This window comes from Megalobrama amblycephala, linkage group LG4 (genome assembly GCF_018812025.1).
Source record: "Megalobrama amblycephala isolate DHTTF-2021 linkage group LG4, ASM1881202v1, whole genome shotgun sequence".
NCBI lineage: Eukaryota > Metazoa > Chordata > Actinopteri > Cypriniformes > Xenocyprididae > Megalobrama > Megalobrama amblycephala.
The window spans coordinates 12,716,542-12,742,536 of NC_063047.1; the positions used below are offsets into that span (position 1 = coordinate 12,716,542).

Genomic DNA, 25,995 nt, shown 5'->3' on the forward strand with positions numbered 1-25,995 from the left:
CAATAAATATCGGCAGCCGATACATCAGTGCATCCCTAAGTAAAACCAAAGAATACAGTTTTGATGTGCAGCAAAAGATTGTTCACAAAATAGAAAGTGGCTGTAAGAAAATAGCTAAAGCCTTGAAAATCCCCATTTCCACTATCTAGAACTTTTTAATTATTGCCCTATCAACTAAAGATGTTACAAGTCTGCCTGGAAGAGGACGTGTGTTTAAATCGTCCTAATGCACGGTGAGGAGGAAAATTTGAGTGGCCAAAGACTCTCCAAGGATCACAGCTGGAGAATTGCAGAGATTAGTTGAGTCTTGAGTCTCAGAAAGCCTAAAAAAATATCAAACAGCACCTACATCCCCACAAGTTGTTCGTGAGGGTTTCAAGAAAAATCCTCTGCTCTCATCCAGAAACAATCTCCAGCATGTTCAGTTGTTAGACAGGACCGGGCTTCTATGGTCAGATGAAACTAAAAAAAGAGCTTTTTGGCAGCAAACCCACCAGATGGGTTTGGTGTGCACATGGATAAAAAGTACCCCATGCCCACAGTTAAATATACTGCTGGATCTTTTATGTTGTGGGTTTATTTTTCTGCTAGAGGTTCTGGACATCTTGTTCAGATACATGGTATCATGGATTCTATCAAATACCAACAGATAAAAAATCTAAACCTGACCGCTTCTGATAGAAATCCAATAATGGGCCATGGTTGGATCTTCCATCAGAACAGTGATCCAAAACCAACACAAAAATGTGTCACTGAGCACAAAATGAAGCTTCTGCCATGGCCATTCCAGTCCTCTGAGATTCTACATGAAGGAATGGTCTCTGATCTCTTGTCAGGTGTTCTCCAAACTCATCAGGCATTATAGGTGAATACTCTGTTATCTTGGCAAAAACATTTGTTTCATAATGTGATCATTTAATGATCACAAACTTTTATTTTGGATGCGATTAATCGTTTGACATCACTAACACACACACACACACACACACACACACACACACTCACACTCTCTCTGTTTGTAGCCATTGTAGCCACCCTGTTACTGTTTACTGGGGTTTTTTTTTAAGTGCTTTCACTAGTTAATCTTATAAAAGTATTTTTGAAAAGTAAAAATATTCAGTGTAGTCTAAAATAATATGAGGTTCAATAAGCTGCAGGCATGATAAATATAAAAGATATAGCAAAGGCTTTTTAAAAAGGTATTAGGTGGCATAATGCGTGTCATGCTGCATGTCAACTTCTGTCTGCTTATGTTATTTATATGTCTGCTCTATGACTTTAGTATTTTTAGTACAGCAGAGCAAGTAGGTGTTTGCTTTTTGAATTCTTCAGTTATATAAACATTCTTTATATCAGAATTGGCAACAAAGCTAAAGCTTTAATGAGGGTAGATATGTGCATGTGTGGGCAGTTGTGTGTCAGGAAATCTAAACTGCTGCCAGGCAAGTTTTGTCAAGATGAAAATAATCAGCTTTGTAAATAATCAGCAGCATAGGAAAGCAATTAAAAATGAGAAAATGTACACCCTGAAGGCAGAAATATATTTCTTTTAGATTTGCAGAGTCGTGTAAGGTTAGCCATTATCATCGAAATCCAAAGAGAAGGCATCAAAACCAAAAGTGGGCCTTACTGGCTTTTCAAAGTCTGAGGGTTTTGTAAACAAAAAGAATCTTAATGGCTGATATTTAATGTCCAATATTTGAAGGATCAAAGTTGTGTTATTAAAGCCATAAGGAGCAAGCACAGTTTGTTGAAAATGAATGGGAAACAGAAATCCTATGTCAGTTCACTGCTGCCAACAAATGAACACGGTATGATTATGATTCAGGCAGCATTACAGGTCAGAAGTCAGATTGGGATTGGAACATTCAAAATATTTAATCCAGTTCCATCTGGTTGAAGATCGGATTCATCACTCTGGTATGGAGACAGGTTTGTAGAGGATCTGTGCCACTGGCTGTCAGAGTTTATCTCCAACCTTAACTGAACGCATAACTGAACCAGCTAATCAAGCTCTTTAGGATTGCTTGATATGACAGGCAGGTTTGCAGAAGCAAGTTTGAAATAAACTTTGCAGGACAGTGGGTCCCCAGGAGCAGGGTTGAAGACCTCTGCTAGAATGTCCCTCATTTTCCTCTTCTGAAATGGCACCCATACCTGCATGAAATCTGAGCTTGCAGAAATCCTCCACAGATTTTCGCAGAGTAATTAAATTCTATAGATCCCCTGCTCCTTTTGTGTTTGTTAATTCTTTTTGTCAAATTAGCCAATGATTTCTGCTTCCAGTAGTTTAATATTCTCATCTCCATTTCACATATTTTAGCATATTTAAGTCCAATCAGCAAAATTACAGATTTCCTCTACAATTGGCACTACACAATGTGGAAAAGAGTGCACAATCGAGCCTATCGATCGCAGTGATGTTTTTATACTACAGTACTTCAATACAAGTAGTGCAAAACTTTTTGTATTAAAATTGATGTATATGAATGCATGTAGAATGTATTACTAGTAGTTTTGTATAGTATGTGATTGTGTAGAATCATAATGAAAAGTGAGAGGCAGTGATAATGACAGTCTAACATCAATACATGTCAATGCATAATATATATCATATTGTGTACACAGGCACTCAGTGGAGATATAAATGAGAGAACTCTAGCCAGTCAGAATGCGCCAAAGGCTGGTGTCGTAGTGGAGGCCCATTACAATGAAGATGATGAGGTGATCAGTAAAATGAAGAGTGCCAGTCTCCATGATAAAGGTAATGAGCTTTTCCTGCAGGCACAATGTTCTGTTCACCTCTTAGTCAAGGTTTTGCTGATAAACAAGCATTAGTTTAGTTGTATTTATTATTTTTTACACTAAGCTTAAGTCTTCACCATAATTTTATATCTATATATCTAGTTTTAATTAATATTTATAATTGAAGTAGTTTATTATTTATTTATTCAAATATTCTATTATGTTGCATTTTGAAATGGAAACTAGACAAATTTGTCACTATATAATCAAAATTTACCTTGTAAGCATTTCATTGGTTTGGTCAGTTCTGTGCCAGTTTCCTTTTAGTTGTTAAATTAAACTCACACCACCGCAGATTAGACACATTGCCCCAGGAATTGCTTCTTTATAAATGTAAAGGATTCTCTGATGTAGGGAATCTTTAACATGTATATCTCTCTAGACACATGTGCTTTCTCTTATAAGGCAGAAAAAAGTTGAGTCACTCATTGATGATTGAACAGCCAAGAGCTGTGATCATTTTTTTCTAATTATCAAGCCCAGATATCTTTGTTTGCACATGCCTCCCAAAGACGTCTACATATTAAATCATTAAGCATTCATTTCTCAAAACATGGCAACAGATTCCAGAGTGTCAAGTTTGATACAGGGCATGTGGTGACTGAAGTGAACAAGAAATGAAAGACATGATTGTGTTTGCAGAATGAATGAGCTATTTTACCTCTTTCCAAAAACCAAGATCTTCATGACTCATTGTTAAGTCCTTAAATGACCCTTGTGTTGTGGTGTTGTTTACAATTGATGTTAAAGTTGTTAAATTTTGCTTAATCATTCCAATGCCTTAAATGTAATTCACTGATTTAGCAAATGAGGAATAATGCAAACAAATTATTCCTTTAACCTAATGCATACTGGTAGCCACCTAAAATGTTGATTTGGTGTGCTAGCTGGGGTAACAATGAGCGTGGCTTTGTTTACTTTAAATTTAAATCTGTCATCCAGACCCAAAAGGCAAACTTAGATTTGTTCAGCCACTTTGTGGTTGTTAGCAGGCAGAGCTTCATGTCATTTGTGTAGCAATAGTAGGAAAGCTTTGTTCCAGAATGATTTGTCCCGGTGATGTTGTGCATATTTAGAAGAAGAGGGGACCAAATACTGAACACTGAGGCACACTGATGGTTACCTAATGTGACTTAGACAGTGAAGTGCAGTTCTTGCAAAAGCCAGTGTGGAGAGGTTAGGCAGGAGAATCTAGTTTAATCAAGATGAGAGATTCACTGTTTAATCTCCTCAAAATGTTAAATAATTAGATGTATTGTTTTTTTTTAAAAAAACTGTGCATGTCCATCACCTTAATGTTTTTGACAGAGGCTTAAACTAAATGTTTTTTTCTTTAATTACTAAAACGAAAATCTGTAGAGAACTTCTACGTTTTATAAAAAAATGCATTAAATTACATTCAGTTTAAAGAAGTGTAAGAAAATAAAAGAAAAATTTGCAATCAAATTTGATCTTGTTTTAATGGTTTTTTGTTGTTGTTGTTTGTTTTGTTTTGTTTTTTCTGATTTAGCCCCTATCACAACACATTCTGTCAAACATGCTAATGTATGCTACACTTCTGGATCAAGTTCAGAGAGAGCTATGCAAAGGACTGGAAAGGTAAGCCATTTGTTTGAAAGGATATGCAATTTGCTTACTTTTAAGACAATACAATCCTGAGTTCTTAGCATTATTCATTGTTCATGACAGTTATAAATAAAAATGCATTCAAACAAGATTCAGAAGTTTAGATAATTTCTAAGATGATCAGTATTTTCAGTTAGTAAACCTAGCTTTTGAAATAGATTAAATCAATTTTGCAAAATTTGTTCTGGTTTAACTAAATTCTTACAATGTTATGTCTTTGTCATTTTTTTTTTATCTTTTTTTGGATTAATGTGCATCACTGATGGATCATGCTCAAAAACATCAGAAACATTTATTAAGAAAGTAAATGGGCTAATTTTTTAACTTCATTGTCGATAATACAACTTTGAAGATCATCCAAAATTAACACGCCTTTCTTTATTCTTTTGTGAATAATTATACATGGACGTTGTAATTTCAGGTTGTATTCATTGTTGAAAAGAAGCACTCAAGAGCAGCATCAGGCTTCCTAAAATTTCTCCCCAACAAGAATTTTGCTATGTTCTCTCCTGTGGACCATCGGGTCCCGAGAGTTAATGTGCCTCTAGCAGACTGTCCTGCAGACTTTACCTCCAGACCTGGAGACTATGAAAACACACTCTTCATCTGCCGAATAACACAGTGGCCAGCAGACAACAACTTTGCTGAAGGGTGAGATTTTTGTAACCTGTATACCCTCCAAATGATGAGTTTTGCATTTGCAATTGTGCTTTATAACGGTGTTTCTCAATTATGTTTTTCTGTTTTAAGGCGGCTTGCAAAAACATTAGGGCAAGCTGGTGAAATAAAGGCAGAAACAGAAGGCATCCTGACTGAATATGATGTTGACTTCTCAGAGTTTTCAGAGGATGTCTTTAATTGTCTTCCCCAAAATCTGCCCTGGATCATTCCTGATCATGAGCTCTCTAAAAGAAGAGATCTCAGGTAACCTCCTACCTTGTCCCCGCTCTGCAAGGCTCCATATTTGATCTATTCATTTTTCATGTATCATCTGTTATTTGTAGGCAAGTCCATCTGAAATTTAATTTTAATTAAAATTTTAATTATTTGGTTCTGATTTTCAGTTTAATTTTAATTTATCTTTAAGAAAAGAATGCATATTTACCATCGACCCAGCTACAGCCAGAGATCTGGATGATGCACTGTCCTGCAAACAACTCTCTGATGGTATGTATGCTGCCTTTGACATTGAATCTCATTTAAAAAGTTTATTACACTTATAAAAATTAAACTATTTATGATACAAATACAAGTTTTCTTTCCTCTCCTCATGTAGGCAGTTTTGAAGTTGGTGTTCATATAGCTGATGTGAGTTACTTCGTGGAAGAAGGAAATGCCTTGGATCAAACTGCTGGCCAAAGAGCCACGAGTGTTTATCTAGTCCAAAAGGTACAGGTCTAAGTTTGATTTTTCAAACAATTTTCTTAAAATTCTTGCAGCAATGTTGCAGTGTAGAAGCAATGGTAATTTTTAGGGGTGTAACTATTCACTCGTTTTCTTGATGCATCGATTACAAATACAGACAATACATATTCATTGATCTTGAAACTTGGTTTTTTGAATCGTGAATCAATTGTGAATCAAAAATGATTTTCGATAGCGATTCAGTGCTTTAAAATATATACAGTAAGCCTTACTTTTTTTTTAATGCGGAAATTAATGGAGACGTTGTGTGATGTTGTTCACGTCCTCACAGCTTTCCCTCACAGATACAGGCTGCACTGTCAACTGCCTTTCACTGGATTGCGCTTGCCTTCTGTCTTTCTCTCGTTGACAGTTTTTTAGCAGCCCATGTTTAATCTCTCCTCAGTATGGCCATACCATTTACATTAATTGAGCAGTTGAAGTAAAACCCCACTGTAATAAGTTCAATGTTTTAGGAAGGAAGAGGACGGGGTCGGCTTAGCTGAGACTCGTGCTTTATTTGAATTCTCTTAATAAACAAAGTCATGCTACCAGCGCTCAGCATCAGTGCAACAAACACAACAAAGTTGTGGCTCTCCAGAGCAAAGGTTCCCACACACACACGCGCACAAGTCATCAGTCTGTCCCTCTCCACCAGCGTCTCACTTCCAGATGGCTTTATGTGGTCTCTCCACGCCAATTACTGAAACAAGACACAGGTGTTCGTCACTTGAACTTGACCCACTTACTCACCGCTCATCTCTCAACTCTCTCTCCCGCTGCAGACCTTGTCACAGGATGTGCATTTATTGCGACGGAGCAAAAACATAAATGTGACTAAAAAATGCATGTGCACAGTTCCATTGAATGATTAATGAAATTTAACTTGATGCCGTTTAACTGAATGTACGAAGCAAACTGTTTGCTGAAATAACCCAACATTAACAACAACACTGAAATAAGTGCATTTTCCTTTTTAGAATCATCATTGGCCAGTAAAAAGGAAAAGTCAAAAAATGTAGCATTTTATTTTAAACGAAAATAAGATAAAGAACCTCACATCATCTGGGGGAGTGTTATAAAAATGATTGGTATAAACTGGTAATTGCAAGCTCAATTATAGGTCTTGTAATTGAGCTTGCAATTACCAGTGAAGACATGAGCCAGAGAAAGAGAACATAGAGGTCTATTGTTTACTATTCAGTGAAGAAAAGTTAGTTTAGGATTAGTTTTGAAAGTGCATGATATTTTAGGGTAGTCTGTCCATGGAAGCCTTGTATGTTTAATGTATATGTAATAAAGTTGTGTAGCCTATACATTAACACTATCCTACACAATATTTAATATGAACTAACAATAATTTTAAAGCCTTTTATATAAATTTCTACTTATACTAATTTTTATAGGCTATTAAAATAAAGTTATGTAGCATCATTAAGAACTAACATGAACTAACATTTAACAGTGGAGAAAAGCTTTTCTTTTTTTTCTTTTTCTTTTTTTGCCTCCGCTCTCTGATCCCATGAAAGTCGCGGTGCAATTCTCACCCTGACTAACATTTACATTTAATCGTTTAGCAGATGCTTTTCTCCAAAAAGCCTTACAAATGAGAACAATATAAGCAATCAAATCAACATGAGTGCAACAGTATGCAAGTGTTGTGTCAAGTCCAAGTTATTCCAGCAAAGTGCACGTAGCAATGATTCTTTTTTTTAAGTAAATTTAGGGATGCACGATTAATGAAAATTAAACCAATATCTGGATTTGGCAGAGGCTGAAAATTAATATATATATATATATTTTTTTTTAATGCTAGCTAGGGCTAGGCGATGTGGCAAAATAAAAATCTTTTTTTTTCTCACAACAATTGACCGATTCATGATTTCAATTTAGATTTTTTGCTTATTTGAAGTGATAAACAGTGTAAATGTAAAACAAATAACTTATTTGTTAAATATCTTTGCAGAAAATATGCATGAAATATGAGGTCAAATGTTGTACAAAATTATCTTCAACATATTTTATATACTCAGAAATAATATAAAATAAGAAAAATGCTAAATATTTCTTAGCCAAAAAGTAATAGCAATAAATACACCGGTAATAGGCTATTATTAAAAGCAAATGCTTTGTAAAAACAGAAAATAACAGCACCTTTCAGCCTCTCACCATCATGCAAACATGTAATATCAAATATACAGTAGTAGTTCTTTACAGTTTTTGCATTCCATTGCGCTATTTTTCCTATTGTTTTTATGTTTGGCGGATGTGTTTATCTGTTGCACTCGTGTCTTGCGTCTTTTGCAGCATCTCACCCATGAAACGGGATTCTAAAAAAATCAGTGGTCAAGTTAAAAAAAAATAATTTAACTCTCGTTTAATAACTGTTTTTGTTCCCCCATTCCACTTCCCGCATCTCGTTTTTTGTAACGCATTCTGAGTAAACAGCCGCTTGAGACTAGCAATGTGTTCTACATTCATAGAGCGTCACACGAGAGCAGTTAATCAGGCGCGCCATCATGTGGTCAGATCATTTTCTTCTCTTAACTGTTATCATTGTTGTGTCGTCAACATGTCTAATTGTAAGGTTTGCTAACATTTTTATTCAAAAACGTGATTTCTCAATTTAAAAATAATAAAATCGAGGCAAAACATTATATTTAAATTAATCAGAAAAATCGCCCAGCCCTATGCTCAGGCAGGGGTGGAGTCAGACATTGTAAACATTCGGGGCTTGGCCCAAATCGATTTTGTCCAGTGACGTTTTAATTTTCTGTTAACAGCTTTACTGACTTGAAAGGAGCTTTGTTGTAGTATGCTTGAGTAAAGTTCATAAAAAGTACAGTATTTCCCACTGGAATTTGTAAAACTATGTTGGGTATTCCTCCTCTAGGGAGGTCCGGGGCGATTGTGTTTTAGGATGCCAAACAATTATTACAATAATATAATAATGATTTAGGTCTATGTAATTAGTCATATGACAGTAATATCCATATATTGTAACAAATACACTGTAAATAAATAAAAAAATTAGAATTTTTATAAGTAGTTACTTTACACAAATTCTTGAGCTTTTATTTTGATCACCAGATCACCAGCTGATCGCGTGAGCAAAGTGCTTCTATTTAAAACACGCAGCACAAACAGACTGTATATATACTTAAAGGGTTAGCTCACCCAAAAATGAAAATTATGTCATTAATTACTCATCCTCATGTCATTCCAAACCCGTAAGACCTCTGTTCATCTTCGGGAACACAGTTTAAGATATTTTAGATTTAGTCCGAGAGCTTTCTGTCCCTCCATTGAAAATGTATGTACAGTATACTGTTCATGTCCAGAAAGGTAATAAAAACATCATCAAAGTACTCCATATGACATCAGTGGGTTAGGTAGAAGTTTTTGAAGCATCTAAAATACATTTTGGTCCAAAAATAACAAAAACTACGACTTTATTCAGCATTGTCTTCTCTTCCGGGTCTGTTGTATATCCGCGTTCACAACTCCGCAGTGACGCTGCTGCTGCTTCTTCTTTCCTGTTTTACGGCAGTTGGCATCCAGCTTATTGGTGCATTACCGCCCCCTTCTGCTCCGGACAGTGACGCTGATGACGTGTTATCTAGTGAGCCCAAGCTTCGTTTACAGTCTGAGGGAGACGCACGCTGTATTCAAGCTATTCTACATTGTTTGTATTTTGGTATTGCTATATTTATTAAAATGGTGCGTAGGTGTGCATGTCGCGGATGTCCTAATTGCGTCACTGTCCGGAGCAGAAGGGGGCGGTAATGCACCAATAAGCTGGATGCCAACCGCCGTAAAACAGGAAAGAAGAAGCAGCAGCGTCACTGTGGAGTGAAAGCGGATATACAACAGACCCTGAAGAGAAGACAATGCTGAATACAGTCATAGTTTTTGTTATTTTTGGACCAAAATGTATTTTAGATGCTTCAAAAACTTCTAACTAACCCACTGATGTCACATGGACTACTTTGATGATGTTTCATGGACAGTATACCGTACATACATTTTCAATGGAGGGACAGAAAGCTCTAGAACTAAATCTAAAATATCTTAAACTGTGTTCCGAAGATGAACGGAGGTCTTATGGATTTGGAACGACATGAGGGTAAGTCATTAATGACATAATTTTCATTTTTTGGTGAACTAACCCTTTAATCGCTGTATTTTGCTGTTTTATAAAGGCACAAAGCCAAATCACAGTTTTGATTTTAGTTCCTTGGCAAAACAACATTAGAGACCATTTAGGCTATGTTTTAAATTTTCGGTTCGTTATGAAACAGTGGCGGTGGCGGCACAGGGTCGTTAATGGGAAACACTGAATGAATGTTTAGCTGACAAATGTGCTAAATTTGTCATATCAGTTGTTATATCATAACAAAAACCCTTCAACCGGAACGAACGGGAGTCTTGAGGCCTGCCGCTGCGTGAGTGAGTGACGGGAGGTGTGGCTCTGTACAACTGCGGTGTGCGTGAACTCGCTGTCGGAGAGAAGAGAGAGAAAGCGCTGCAGATAACGCTGTATAGATACTGCAGAAAAGCGATATTGAACTGTTTAACATATTTTGATACAGAGATATCTTTAGAAAAATTATATTTTGACAGCACTGTTAAACCTCAAACCTGAAAGATTCGGGGCTTTTGGAAAAACATTCGGGGCTCCAGTCCCCTTAGCCCACCCCTAGCTCTGCCCCTGTGCTCAGCTTGTCAGTGAAGCATGGCTCTGTAAACAGTAGGAAATGCTGCTCTTTCTAAAAGCCAGAGGGCGCTTTCGTGCAGAAACTCCAAATATGCCCTGCAGATGTAAGATAACGCAAGTCATTCCAGGAAATTTCTGTGGGCATCATACTATAGCTGTAGCTGAATAAACAGAAGATTGAAACTCTTTGATTGATTAAACATGACTAATAAACACACAGCTATGACAATATATGGTTTACCTTAGTTCTTCAAGCCTTCTCGGGCATTTTCATGACAAAGTATATTTATAATGGAAAGCTAATCGACACGGCCTTAGAATACTATGAAATACGTTGTGTGCCATATTCTGTGTAAGAAGCCACATCATATCACAGAAGGATGTCATTTCAAATACTTAACTGACATTATGAAGTGAGATGGAGTAAAAACATGTTATTAAATGTTGTCTTTTGTTGGACAAGAGGTTCATAAACGGTTCTCATGTTTGGAAAGATGTTTGACGTGTGTTGCTTTTTCAAATGCATGTTATAAGCAACTCAAACTTGCAGTGCTTTCAGATGGAGCAGCATTTACTACTGATCACAAAAACGTGCTTCACTGACAAGCTGCACATAAAAAATTGCAGCCTTTGCAATTTCATAATCGATTAATCGTGCAGCCCTACTATGAATACACTTAAAAAATACAAAATCAAATCGTTAATTGAATCACATCCAATATCATTGATAATCAAATCGTTCAGAATTTGCAAAAAAAAATAAAAAATGTATTGAATCGAAAAAAAACAAAAAAAAAAAAACTATGAATTGTGAATGGATTTGCTATCTACCCAAAGATTCACAGCCCTAGTCATTTTAGATATTAAACTTTCCTGTAGGCACCATCATTTAAATATTTGATGGAATTACTTTTTTTTGGAAACCTTAAATTGTAATTTGAAGTACGAGAGCTGTGATGTGTCCAGTTATCACCATGTTTGGAGGAAAACATACAACAAATATTAATACTGTTAGTGCTATAATGTATAAACACTTCACAAATTAATTAGAATTAAAAAAAATATATACATTATGGTATTTTTGGATGGGAAAATGTGCTAAATTCTTATAAATAATTTCACAGTGCAATAAAATCTTAATTGTCCTAAATATAGGACTGATTTTATTTATCCATCCATTTAAACCTTTTGTCCAACTGTATGTAGGGTCGTGACTGCCTGTCAATTTACTAATGCATAAAATAAATTCGTTCTTTTTTTTATTTGGGGTGAAACATCCACGCAGACATACTGATAGGCTTTGTGAGATTTGCTCAGATGCTTTTATTCAAAGCAACATAGTTAACAACCTGAGGCTACATCTTACTGAGGAATTCAGTGATGATCTTGCGGGGCTCAAATCCACACCCTTTTACCACTAGGCCACAGCACTTTCACATGTTTTGCTCTGTCTGCATGACACATTGTTCTCAATGTTCGATTAAATGTTTTGTCTCTGCATGTAAATTTTGGTTCATTTTTTCTGCTTCTTGATATGTAAACACATTCCACCTTGTGTTTTGCAACCTCGTTGGTCTGCTGCCTCATCTCCAGGAGTATATAAATCTTTTGTTCTAGTCTACAAATGATGGCTACACTTTGATTTATTGTTGACTATTTTAAGCTAGTGTTGTTTACAAAATAAAGGGATTCCTGAATGAGATCATGACAGCAATAATTCTTCAGACAAGTTAAATATTAGAAGTTTACAAAGGTGATTCCACACTGAAAACAAAGCTTAGGGCAAGTTGGTGTAATTGATCTCAGTTAAAATGTGCTTTTGTTTGATGTAAAATGCGGTTTAATTATGGTGTTCATGCCACTGTAACTATCACAGTTTAGGTTGGGACATTAGGTAGATTCACCCTACATGGTGAAATTTCATTTTGTGTACATGTGACATGTGACATGTATTTTGTACATGTGTGATCATTACTAAGAGGTGTAAAGCATTCATTTCAGAAGTCTGTTTCACAATATATATATATATATATATATATATATATATATATATATATATATATATATATATATATATATATATATATATATATATATACCATTATGGGTTTTCCTTAGTTTTACAAATGAACCAAATGTATAGCTGCCAACCTATAATTTCAGTCATTTTTCTAGTAGTTGCTTAAATTGTTTTCATGCCCTTTGTTTCAACTTGTTCTGCAAATTAGCAAAATATTTACAACGTTTCATCAAACTTGGTACATGTGTAAAATTTTTGGTCACGATAAAAAAAATCGTGATGATTGGCCACTAGATGGCACCATAACACGAAAAAAAAACATGAAAACGGCTATAACTATGCAACCGTTAGTATTATATATATTGTGCTATAATTCATATTTAGACTTAATAAAATCATTATTTTAACATTTACTAACACTTTTTTTCTTAAAATGATTCTACATTTCAATTAGAGTATTACTTTTAACAGTTGTGCCACATTAACTAAAAGGAAACCTGAAATGATGTGTTACGTCCCCGGATGTATTATTTTGGTTGTAATTTATTATTATTTGTTTCACAGTGGTTTACAAAGTTGTGGGCATGGTTGAATGCCCTGTGCCTGTGTTTTTTTGCATGTTCTCTGTGTGTGTGTGTGTGTGTGTGTGTGTGTGTGTGTGTGTGTGTGCGTGCGTGCGTGCGTGCGTGCGTGCGTGTGTGTCTGTCTCTCTCTTTACTCCTCCTCAGGCCAAATTACCACCACCTGTAGCTCGTTTGTGAGACCGTGCCTGAGACTGGGAGTATATTGGGGCAGTACAGAGCTTGTTGGAGGAGACAAACCTCTCCCCTGCTCCAGACTGAATGTTGTTGGGTTATGTGTTTGCTTGTGACATTGTGCAACATTAGTTGTGTGATAGCAGTGGCTAACTGTGCCTAGTGTTTTTGCATGCTCTCTCTCTCTCTCTCTCTCTCTCTCTCTGTGTGTGTCTGTTTGTCTCTCTCTTTACTCCTCCTCAGGCCAAATCACCACCACCTTTAGCTTGTTTGTGAGAGTGTACCTGAGACTGGAAGTATATTGGGGCAGTACAGAGCTTGTTGGAGGAGACAAACTTCTCCCCTGCTCCAAATTGAATGTTGTTGGGTTATGTGTTTGCTTGTGACATTGTGCAGCATTAGTTGTTTGATAGTAGTGGCTAACAGAGTTTAGCAGTGGCTAACTGTGCCTAGCATTGACCTATGCTCAAAGAAAGTGATGAAAGGTCTAACTTCACACTGAAAGTAGAGAAAGGTATTGTGTGCTTTTTCTTTATCTTGTTTGTGACTATTGTAAGTGGGTGTGTGTAAGCATGCTTTGTGTGTATCAAGTATTATTGTTTAAACCTTTTCTTTCTGTGTGTTTTAGCATATCATAGCTGTTCCTCTATGAATTAAGTGGTTACATGCTTAATAAATAAGACAAACGGCCTTAAATGCTTGAACCCCGATAAATGCTGCTAGCAGCTTTAATTAGGGCCCGAGCACCAAAGTACGAGGACCCTATTGGATTTCCTCCGTTTATTATGGCCCAAGCCAATGAAATGGCGACAGGCCCTCTTGATCCCCTAAGGATTATTAGGGCCAAAGCCCTGTAAAGGGCTGAAGGCCCTATTGTTTTCTTTAGGATTATTGGGGCCAAAGCCCTGTAAAGGGCTGAAGGCCCTATTGTTGCTCTTGGAATTGCTCTTGATCTTCTAAGGATTATTATTATTAGGGCCCGAGCACCGATGGTGTGAGGACCCTATTGGAATTGCTCCGTTTATTATTATTAGGGCCCGAGCACCGATGGTGTGAGGACCCTATTGGAATTGCTCCGTTTATTAGGGCCCGAGCACCGATGGTGTGAGGACCCTATTGGAATTGCTCCGTTTGCCACGCCTGGGTACCAACTTCTACCCGGCCCTAATGGCCGCGGATTCTGACCCGTGTGCAAAATTTGGAATTCAAGTCGATTCCTCAAACTGTTTTCGTTTTTTTTATGAACGCATTAGCGTATCGTTACGAAACTCTGTATGGGTCATCAGGACAATGCCCTGAAGGAGCCTGAGAAGTTTTGGACGAGCGCCACCTTGTGGTCAAAAGTTATAACAAAATTTACAAAAATGTTAATAACTTTTGACAATATTAACCGATTGTAATGAAACTGGTCTCAGTAGATTCCTTGCATCATGCTGAGAACATATATATCAAATTTGCCATAGTCGGCCGAACTTCCTGTCCGCCATATTGTTTTTCTTTAAAAAACGACTTTTTCGAACTCCTCCCAGACCGTTGCTCCGATTTTCACCAAATTTGAAATGTATCCTTTTCAGACCATGCCGACAAAAAGTTATGGATTTCAAGTCAATACGTCAAACCGTTTTTGTATACCGGAGCAACGAATTTGAGGCATGATGCAAAACCCACTCTTGAAGCTGTATCTCTGCAATGCTTTGACATATTGACACCAAACTTTGCAAGTGTCATTGTCACCTCACTCTGACCATATCACATTAATTTGGTCACAGCGCCATCTATTGTTTGAAAGTAATGAACCAGTAAATCCTAATTTTTGATCATTTTTCAGCTCTTTTGCCTAAAATGATCTTAATAGGTCTTTAATTGCTCACAGTTGTAGTTGGTCTGATGCTCCCAGCCGTGTTGGCTGGCTTATTGTGCTTGTCCCCGTAATTGCTGCTTGCAGCTATATTTAGGGGCCAAGCACCGAAGGTGCGAAGGCACCTATTGTATCCGTTGACGTTCTTCTTCTTCTTCTTCTTCTTCTTCTTCTTCTTCTTCTTCTTCTTCTTCTTCTTCTTCTTCTTCTTCTTCTTCTTCTTCTTCTTCTTCTTCTTCTTCTTCTTCTTCTTCTTCTTCTTCTTCTTCTTCTTCTTCTTCTTCTTCTTCTTCTTCTTCTTCTTCTTCTTCTTCTTCTTCTTCTTCTTCTTCTTCTTCACAGCCCTGGCTCACTCCACGACACTTAAGGAGGAATTCTGTGCGTTTGTTACTGATTTTAACAGCAAATTTGTTGTTTGTGTACATTGATTTGATGATGTCATATGTTTTTCCTCAGATGCCACACTGGATTAATTGAAGAAAAAGACCTTCATGCCAAATGCTTTTTTGAAGTAAACAAAGCATAAGAAAATTTATTTTTGTTTTGGTTGATTTGCTTGTCGATTAAGATATGGAGAGTGTATATATGGTCTGATGTGCGATATTTTGGTTGGAAGCCAATTTGACACTTGCTTAGTGCATTTCTGTCTCTGAGAAAATGAGCTAGTGTGCTGTTTAGGATGTTGCTGAAAAGTTTACCTAGGTTGCTGTTTACACATATACCACGGTTAGTTATTAGGGTCAAATCTGTCTCCGTTTTTATGGATTGGGGTAATTAAGCCTTTGTTCCAAATGTTGGGGATTATACCTGAATTAAGGATGATATTGAAGAGCTTGAGAATGGCCAATTTGAATTTGTGGTCTGTATATTTTATCATTTAATTTAGGATGCCATCGACACCACAGGCTTTTTGGGTTTTCAGGGTTTGTATTTTGTCTAATAGTTCAGCTGGTGTAATTGGAGAGTCTAAGGGGTTCTGGTAGTCTTTGATGGTCTTCTCTAAAACCCTTAGTTTTTCGTACATTGCATTTTGTTCCCGATTGTTGTCTATATTACTAATATTTTTAGTGGGCATTTATGTGATTCTATGTGCGCTGCCGCCGGAGTGGCAGCCTTTCCAGCAGCTCCGTGTTTTCTTTACCTTTGTAGTGTTTTAGTGTTTGTTTTTGTGTCTCATTGTGTTTTATAAGGATTTTATAAAGACTATCTCTCCTATCGATATGGATTTGCACACGATGAAACTCGTTTATTTGAGAAATCAGTTACTTGCTCTGAAAACAAAATCCCACGCCGGTATGATTCCCCACTTACGTGACGAGGTGAGGAGGCCCTATCGCGGCTGCAGAGCCGGCGCTAAGCTAAAGGCTAAGCGGCTAGTGAAGAAGTGGAGATATAAGCCGTCGGTACCTTCTGTGATCATGGGAAATGTGAACTCCCTACCGAATAAGATCGATGAACTGGCTGCACTGGTAAAAAATTTGAAGATCTATAGAGAGTGCAGTTTGTTGTGCTTCTGTGAAACGTGGCTCATGATTAACATCCCGGATGTTAACTTGGAGCTACCTGGCTTCAGAACAGTCAGGGCGGATAGAGACACTAAAGCCAGCGGGAAGCAGAAAGGAGGTGGACTCGCCTTATACATGAACACAAGATGGTGTAATCCTGTCCATGTGAGCATTAAAATCTCCAGCTGCTACAGGGACATTGAACTTCTGAACTTCAGTTTGTGTCCCTATTACTTGCCCAGGGAGTTTGGATGCGTAATCGTGGTCATTGTTTACATCCCCCGCGCGCTGACGCGGAGGTAGCGTGTAACGTCATCCATTCCGCTGTTGCTAAGTTACAGACACGGCACCCCGAAGCACTTGTGTTAATCTCTGGGGATTTTAATCATGTGACTATGGACACAATATTACCTGCTTTCACTTGCTTTCAGTATGTGGACTGTTACACAAGGGGAAAAAGGATTATTGACCTACTGTATGCAAACGTAAAGGGTGCATACAGTGCCACTCCATTGCCCGCACTGGGGAAAGCAGATCACAACCTTATTCTGCTTCAGCCTCACTACAAACCAAGAGTGAGGAGGTTACCCACAACCACACGCTCTTTTAGGAAATGGTCTCCAGAAGCAGAGCAAGCTCTGAGAGACTGCTTCGAAACCACAGACTGGAATGTACTACAGGGGTCGCACAGTGGGGACATTGAAGAGGTTGTTGACTGCACTACTGATTACATCAACTTCTGTATGGATGCTGTTGTTCCAGTTAGAACTGTACGGTGCTATGCTAACAATAAGCCTTGGATTACGAGTAACATCAAGGGTCTTCTGAACCAGAAGAGGGCCTTTAGAGACAATGATCAGCAGGGGTGCAAATGTGTGCAGAGAGATCTCAGAGTCCAGATCAGGGAAGCAAAGGAGCAGTACAGAAGGTATCTGGAGTGGAAACTGAAGAACAACAGCATGAAGGAGGTATGGGACGGTATGAAAATAATCACTGGATGCAGCTCAAAGAGGGGTGATAACATTGAAGGAGATGTGGAGAGAGCGAATCAGCTGAACAGCTTCTTCAATGGGTTTGACCATTCCAACTCATTCACACCTCATAATGCTGCACCCATGCCCCCCCTTTCTGCTCTTTCTGTCCCCCCAGACACCAACCTTAGCATAGAGGAGAATAATCACCTTCCTATAATTACAGCAGCTCAGGTGTGCAGAGAGCTGAGGCGGCTTTGTCCCAGTAAAGCAGTGGGTCCAGATGGAGTATCTCCAAGACTGCTGAAGGCCTGCGCATTGGAGCTGGGAGACCCACTACAGCATATCTTCAACATGAGCCTGGAACAGGAGAGGGTCCCTCAGCTATGGAAAACATCCTGTATCATCCCGGTCACAAAGAAATCACACCCTGGGGTACTGAATGATTTCAGGCCAGTAGCCCTGACGTCACATGTAATGAAAACTATGGAGCGTGTACTGTTACACCACTTGAGGCCACAGGTCCGCCACGCCCTCGACCCTCTGCAGTTTGCATATCAGGATAAGGTGGGAGTGGAAGACGCTATTGTCTACATGCTACACCGATCCCTCACCCGTCTGGACAGGGGCAGCGGGGCTGTGAGAATTACTTTCTTGGATTTCTCCAGTGCCTTCAACACCATTCAACCGCTGCTCCTCAGAGATAAACTGACAGAGATGGGAGTAGATTTACAGCTGGTGGCGTGGATTACGGATTACCTGACAGGCAGACCTCAGTACGTGCGACTGGGGGACTACAGGTCTGATACGGTGGTGAGCAGCACGGGAGCGCCACAAGGAACTGTGCTCTCTCCGGTCCTCTTCACCCTGTACACATCAGGCTTTCAATATAACTCTGAGTTCTGCCACGTGCAGAAGTTCACAGATGACACTGCTATCGTGGGCTGTATCAGGAGTGGACAGGAGGAGGAGTACAGGAGACTGATTCAGGATTTTGTTATGTGGTGCGACTTAAATCACCTGCACCTTAACACCACCAAGACCAGGGAGATGGTGGCGGACTTTAGAAGACCTAGGCCTCAAACGGAGCCTGTGATCATCAACGGCGGTTGTGTGGAGCTGGTAAAGACATACAAATACTTGGGGATGCAGTTAGATGAGAAACTGGACTGGACTGCTAACACGGATGCTCTGTGCAGGAAAGGACAGAGGCGCATGTACTTCCCCAGAAGGCTGGCGTCCTTCAACATCTGTAAAAAGCTGCTGCAGATGTTCTAGCAGTCTGTGGTGGCGAGTGTCCTTTTCTATTCAGTGGTGTGCTGGGGAGGCAACATCAAGAAAAAGGATGCATAACATTTGGATAAGCTGGTGAGGAAGGTGGGCTCTGTCATGTGCACAGAGCTGGATAGCCTAACAACTGTGGCAGAGCGAAGGGCACTGAGTAAATTGCTGTCAATTATGGACAATCCATTGCATCCATTGCACATTATCATCTCAAGGCAGAGCAGGTTTAGTGACAGGTTACTGTCATTACCCTGCTCCACAGACCCTGTAGGTTGTTTCTTCCTCATGCCATGCGGCTTTTTAACTCCACTCAAGGCGGACATTTGTCATTGATTTGAACTGAACTGGATTATACATTGTACATGTGGTAGCATAAAATTTGATTTGCACAGGACTTTATTTTAAATTATATTTATTATTTTTATATTCTAGTATTACTGTATGTTATATCAGTTTTGTATACTGCTGTCAACTGTGAATTTCACGCCGGGATAAATAAAGTATCTATCTAAATATATTTATATTATATTTCTCTGTGTGTGCGTGTGTGTGTGTTTTACAATCTTGATTAGTGATCTTTAACCCTTTTACTGATTACCCATTTATTGATGAACTGCAAATGATAACTTCACACTCATTTGAAATAGAACCATGACACTATATCACTATTCGGACATGACTAGTTTTCGTTTGAGTCGTTTGAGTTACAATTATTATTACCTGACACCTGTGATTTCATGTACTGATTCATACAAGACTAACATCTCTGTTTTTTTTTTACAGAGGAAAGTGTGTTTTCTAGACATGGGCGTTACAGAAGGTCATGTGTTGTGTTTGTTAACATCATGTACGACACATATGTCTTTTAAATTAATTATTTGATATAATTCAAATGTATTAAAAACCCCTATTTAAGTAAAAGTGGCTGTTTATATTCTTGCATAAGTGAGCAGAAAAATCTAAACATGTACCTTACTCTTACCTGAGACTGATATTAAAATCATCTTTGCAGGTTCTGTTGAATTTGCGCAAATAACAGTATGTAATTTGCTCTGGAATTTTTATAGTGGTTGTCTGACAAAAACACACACATGTCAGATTAGGATGATATTCTGCACTCATTTGAAATCGATCTATGACATGAAATTCATCTGAATTTAAACGATCTCATGGATCATATGGGCACCAACTGCTGCAGTATTTGTGGTGTATTCAAATGACTCTGACATAGTCCTTTTATGTTTACCCATTTTAAATGCCTATTTCCCACCGTGCACTGTTGCCCTGAAGCCTCCGGTTGGCGGTGCCACTGGGCTTGGGCCTGTTATCGCTGCTTGCAGCTACATTTATTACTATTATAATTGTTATTATTGTATCTCATTTTTCATTGTTTGATAGAATAGCAGGTGATTTGTATTATCCACATCAAATTAAAAACCCATCTGATTTTTTTTTTTTTTTAAATGCAGGTGATCCCCATGTTGCCTCGTCTTCTGTGTGAGGAGCTATGCAGCTTGAATTCTCTGACCGATAGACTGACATTCTCTGTCATTTGGAAGCTTTCTCCAGAGGGAAAGGTACTTTTTGTCATATACCTCTTATACGGTCATTGAGAACAAATCACTAAAATTCAGATCCTGTGCCTCTCTTTTCAGGCCTGAGACAGCCCTGTCTCAGAATAATCACTTTTTTTGAGTAAGGTTTTTTCGATAGTATTATTTTATCTGTACTCTCCAGATCTTGAGTGAGTGGTTTGGCCGAACTGTCATCTGTTCCTGCATTCAGTTGAGTTATGATCATGCTCAGAGTATGATTGAAGCTCCTGACAAGCACTTTAGTGCTGAAGAACTGCCATCCTGCTCCCCAGACCACAGCATCCAAGAGATACAAGAGGCTGTCCTCAACTTGCACAACATTGCCAAACAACTCCGAGCCCAGCGCTTTGAGTGTGGAGCTCTCCGGCTTGACCAGGTCAGGCAGATGCAAGTCAATTTCAAGTAGATGCATTTGTAATAACAGGCACTTACTTATAGTGTCCGTATATGGTAACTAACAGACACATTACTGTACTTACTAATGGTATGTACATGGCAACTATGTTGTACTAATGGACAAGTGTGGGTAATAACAGGCACTTGTTTATGGTAACTTTTAAGACACATTACTGTACTTACTAGTGGTTATATACATGGTAACTATGTTGTACTCACGGACAAGCGTAGACACATAACAGACACTTACTTAACTACTGTGAAACAGAAGTGCTTACCAAAATGGTACACTGCAGTAACTATACAGCACTTCATAGTGTTAATACTTATCAGGTAGTCCTTTTAAGCAAGGCTTTTGACACATGACAACTGAGTATAACTAGTACAGTTGTAATGTTACTGATCTGTATGTATGTCATCAAAATACCCCTATTGGACCAATCGGTTAAGTGAATCATTGTCCAGTAAAGATGCAAGTTGAACCGCAATAGTATATCGTCCAGTACTCAAGAAGTATCTTGTACCATGCTTATATCCCCACCAACCTAAGTAATGTATAACTTATGCATTAACTGACTGGTATATTCACTAATATGTTCATAGTAAGTACATGGAATTAGGACTATAAAATAAAGTGCATCCTTATACATAAACATTACATAGTAATTACCAGCTCTTACCAGGTGTAACTTACACATTTACTAACTGGTATATTCACTAGTACATTTACAGTAAGTACATGGAAATAGGACTGTAAAATAATGTGCATCCTTGTACATAAACATTACATAGGAATTACCAGCTTTTACCAGTGACCAGTTGCATAAACTGCTTAGACTAGTCTTAAAACTGAAGTCATCTATTTTTTTTCTTCAAGACTGGTACTAACTTTGTAAAGTCAGTTACATAAAAATGTAGATCAGTGTCATTTGAATCAGGAAAGTAAGACTGATATGCCCTAACTAACTGCTAGTTGGTCAAACTAGATCTTAAGTCACACTCTTAACATAGAGGCTAAGTTTATGCAACCAGCCAGGTCTGGGTATCCGCGGGTCCTTAAAAAGTCTTAAATATATTTTTCCTAATAAAAGGCCTTAAAAAGTCTTAAAATGTCTTAAATTCAGATTCGATAGGTTCATTGCTTTACCACAAAAATGTTTTATGTATGTTATGTTTTATGTTTTCTAATACATCACCGACGGAATGGTCAGGACAAAGCTCAGTAAAGATGTAAGAATATTTGATCAGAGCTGTACACGGATACACATTTTTAAATAAATCTGCTGTAGCAGAGCTATTGCAAGTGATTTTCGGTGCTGGAAATCCATATATCCTTTGCTGAAACAAACTTGTCATGAAAAGCGCAGCTCATGGTTGCAGACGCCACCGCAGCGCCCGAGTGCTTTGGAAAGGAGAAAGCGGCACCCATGCGTTTTTAGACGCGACATATGAATGGTCCCTAAAATAGTTCAAATGGGTCAACGCACCAAATGCGAGTAGAATCAGCGCTGAAATGTGTTCGGTAACTTTTTTTATGAATGGTGGTGGGAATTTAATATATAATTCGCAACGGCTGTGATGTAATAATAGTCTGACGCGCTGCATGCTTGCTGTAGCAGTGGTGTTTTCATTTTCGATTAACTGTAAATGCTACTTTGTTTGTGACGTTTAAATTTGCATTTGGGAACGCAATATTAGTCATTAGAATCATAGACATATAATAAACACTAGACACCCTATTGGCCGCTTTGGACTGTTGCTGCGATACGTCATTGAGTCCGCCATATTTGTGCGGGGCAAGACTGCGCTGTTAACAAACACAAGTAAACGGACAAGCTGTGGTTTTTCTGGATAAAAACAAAAATAACGTTTACATTTATCAACCAATTTCAGTGGTTTATAATGTAGGTGGTGTACAAAAAGTTCTAGTTACTTAAAATCTCTATAGTTATACAAATAAAATATTTATTTTAATTAAGAAATAGTCAAAGCTCAGGCTTGTAATTAAATTTTCACGTTAAATTAAATAAAGTTTTCTTATGTAAAAAAGGGATTTTCTGTCTTTAACGCAATTTAAGCTTTTCTTGAGCTTAGTATCGACCACCATTAATAAAATTAAACAAATCATTAAATACAAATCACACAGGCTGCTTTCTGTATTTTTACAGCACTAAAATGATACAGATAGATACTCCAAAAACATACAACAACAAAGATAACCGATGGATCCTTTATGGTAATACATATGATATGGTACAACTACAGTGCATTGCAAATAAAGAAATTGAGAATAGTAAATAGTTTGTTATACACTATAAGAAATAGTTTGTGTAGTATATAATATAATAATATAGTCAATAATAAAGTATATAATATTGTCAATAAACAAACAGTATACAGCAAATAAAATAGTAATGAATAGAACATTTATAAAATAGTATAAGTACAACAATATAATATAATAATATATTGATAATAGCATATAGTATAATAATACTATAATAATAGCAATAGAATATGTAGTATCATTTACAGAATATAGACAATAATATAACATCATAACTATGATAATAATAGTAATGGTATAATAATAATAATAATAATAATAATCGCAAATACAATGTAATATCAATTGCAGAATAATATAGACAATAATAAAAATAGTAAATTAAATAGTGACTAGTACAATAATAATATAGTATTGGTATAATAATAATAACAACAAAAGGCTATATATTTTCCATCAGTCTCTTGGAAATGATGAGAACAGTGCACTGACGGGCTCTCCTCAGCTTTCATTGAGGCTTGTGTAGCCGTGGTTGCAATGGGCTGAAAAAGAAATAAAGGTCCCACTTTATATTAAGTGGCCTTAACTACTATGTACTTACATCAAAAAATAAGTACAATGTACTTATTGGGTTCATTTTGAATTGCAAAACAAATTTGCAGCTATTGAGGTGGGGTATGGGTAAGGTTAGGGAAAGCTTTGGTGGTATGGGTAGGTTTAAGGGTAGGGGTAAGGTGTAAGGGATGGGTCAACAGTGTAATTATAAATGTAAATACAGAAATTAATTACAGATGTAATTACATGCAGATGTTTTTAAAATATAAGTACAATGTAAAAACATGTATGTACACAATAAGTGCATTGTATTAAATGAGTAATTTAAATGTAAGTACATAGTAGTTAAGGCCACTTAATATAAAGTGGGTCCTAGCTACTTGGCATGCGATTGCAGCGTGCCCCACTCGACCTCCTCGACCCATGGTGAGTGCCATCATTCCTTCTACTCCAAAGATGAAACCACTCACCACTGTCGTCAATCTTACTGCCGCTGATATCTCCCTTACAGTGGTTGTTGTGCTCCTCGACTCAGGTTCAGCCGGCAACTTCGTCTCCGGCGCCCTCTGCCGGCAGCTACGTCTCAAGACCTCTCCGTCTCCGACGATCTACCAGATCAACTCCATAACTGGCAAGCCTCTCAGCCGTAAGCATGTCCGCACTGTAGCAGGACCCCTCAAGCTTCAAGTCGGTCTACTCCATCAAGAGGAATTACATCTGCTGGTTCTGGAGGATTCCACTGCTGACGTGGTTCTAGGGCGCCCCTGGTTGGAGCAGCACAACCCGACCATCTCTTGGAAGAGGGGCGAAATCCTGAAGTGGGGCGACACCTGTTTCTCTCGCTGTCTAACTGAACTTCCTGTGCCATCTTCTCCATCTTCTGATCTCTCCCTCTGTGCTACATCCATCGAGAGTCCAGTTGAACAACGCTCCATCGACATCCCCAAGTGTTACACCCCCTTCAGCGATGTCTTCTGCCCACAGAGGGCTTCCAAGCTGCCTCCACATCGGCCATGGGACTGTGCTATCGACCTGCTTCCGGGTGAACCAGTGCCGAAGGGTAAGATCTACCCACTATCCATCCCGGAGGAGAAGGCCATGGAGGATTACATCAAGGAGGCCCTAGCCCAAGGATACATCAGGCCGTCTACTTCCCCTGCTGCTTCCAGTTTCTTCTTTGTGGCTAAAAAGGACGGAGGCTTGCGGCCATGCATTGACTATCGCTCTCTCAACAAAATCACCATCAAATTCAGGTATCCCCTTCATCTTGTCCCAGCGGCCCTGGAACATCTCCGTGGTGCCACTGTGTTCACGAAGCTGGACCTCCGCAGCGCGTACAACCTCATCCGGATACGTGAGGGGGACGAGTGGAAGACCGCCTTCATCACCCCTACTGGTCACTATGAGTACCTTGTCATGCCATATGGCCTGGTCAACGCCCCCTCCGTATTCCAGGACTTCATACACGAGGTGCTCCGGGAGTTCCTCAACCGCTTCGTCCTAGTCTACATCGATATACTCATCTACTCCCGGAGCCAGGCCGAACATCGCCGACACGTTGCGGAGGTCCTCACCCGTCTACGCCAGTTCCATCTATTCCTCAAAGCAGAAAAGTGTTCATTCCATCAACCCACCGTCTCATTCCTCGGATACATCATTGACCACAGTGGCATCCAGATGGACGAGAGGAAGGTGGAGTCCATCACCAACTGGCCAGAACCCACTACCATCAAAGAGTTACAGCGCTTCCTTGGATTCTCAAACTTCTACCGTCGATTCATCAAAGACTACAGCTCCATCACCCATCCACTTACCAGCCTTCTCCGAAACAAGCCCAAGTCTCTGTCCTGGAACCCAGCAGCCACCAACGCCTTTAACCGCCTCAAGGAAGCCTTCACCACCGCTCCCTCGTTCACCCCGATCCAGAACAACCCTTCATCGTAGAGGTGGATGCCTCTACCACCAGAGTGGGAGCGGTGTTGTCGCAGCAGCAGGGGACGCCAAGTAGACTCCATCCATGCGCCTTCTTCTCCCACAAGCTCAGCCCGGCGGAAGTCAACTACTCCATCGGTGACAGGGAACTCCTAGCTGTTAATCTTGCCTTGGAAGAGTGGAGACATTGGCTGGAGGGAGCCAAACATGCGTTCCTGGTGCTAACAGACCACAAAAACCTGGAGTATCTTCGTTCTGCCAAAAGTATCAGATAGAGGACCCCAG

The 25,995-nt window shown here is 38.7% G+C and overlaps 1 protein-coding gene across 1 annotated transcript in view; it reads left to right on the plus strand.

Annotated features, from left to right (window-relative positions):
• The first annotated feature begins 1,130 nt into the window (after nucleotides 1-1,130).
• LOC125266702 (DIS3-like exonuclease 2) overlaps nucleotides 1,131-25,995 on the plus strand; it is an 84,479-nt gene continuing 59,614 nt past the window's right edge. The window contains exons 1-8 of the mRNA XM_048187617.1: nucleotides 1,131-2,764; nucleotides 4,316-4,404; nucleotides 4,853-5,082; nucleotides 5,182-5,355; nucleotides 5,519-5,598; nucleotides 5,708-5,820; nucleotides 20,415-20,522; nucleotides 20,683-20,916. Coding sequence (XP_048043574.1) covers nucleotides 2,737-2,764; nucleotides 4,316-4,404; nucleotides 4,853-5,082; nucleotides 5,182-5,355; nucleotides 5,519-5,598; nucleotides 5,708-5,820; nucleotides 20,415-20,522; nucleotides 20,683-20,916 — 1,056 coding nt within the window. The 5' untranslated portion in view covers nucleotides 1,131-2,736. The remainder of the gene's footprint in view (nucleotides 2,765-4,315; nucleotides 4,405-4,852; nucleotides 5,083-5,181; nucleotides 5,356-5,518; nucleotides 5,599-5,707; nucleotides 5,821-20,414; nucleotides 20,523-20,682; nucleotides 20,917-25,995) is intronic.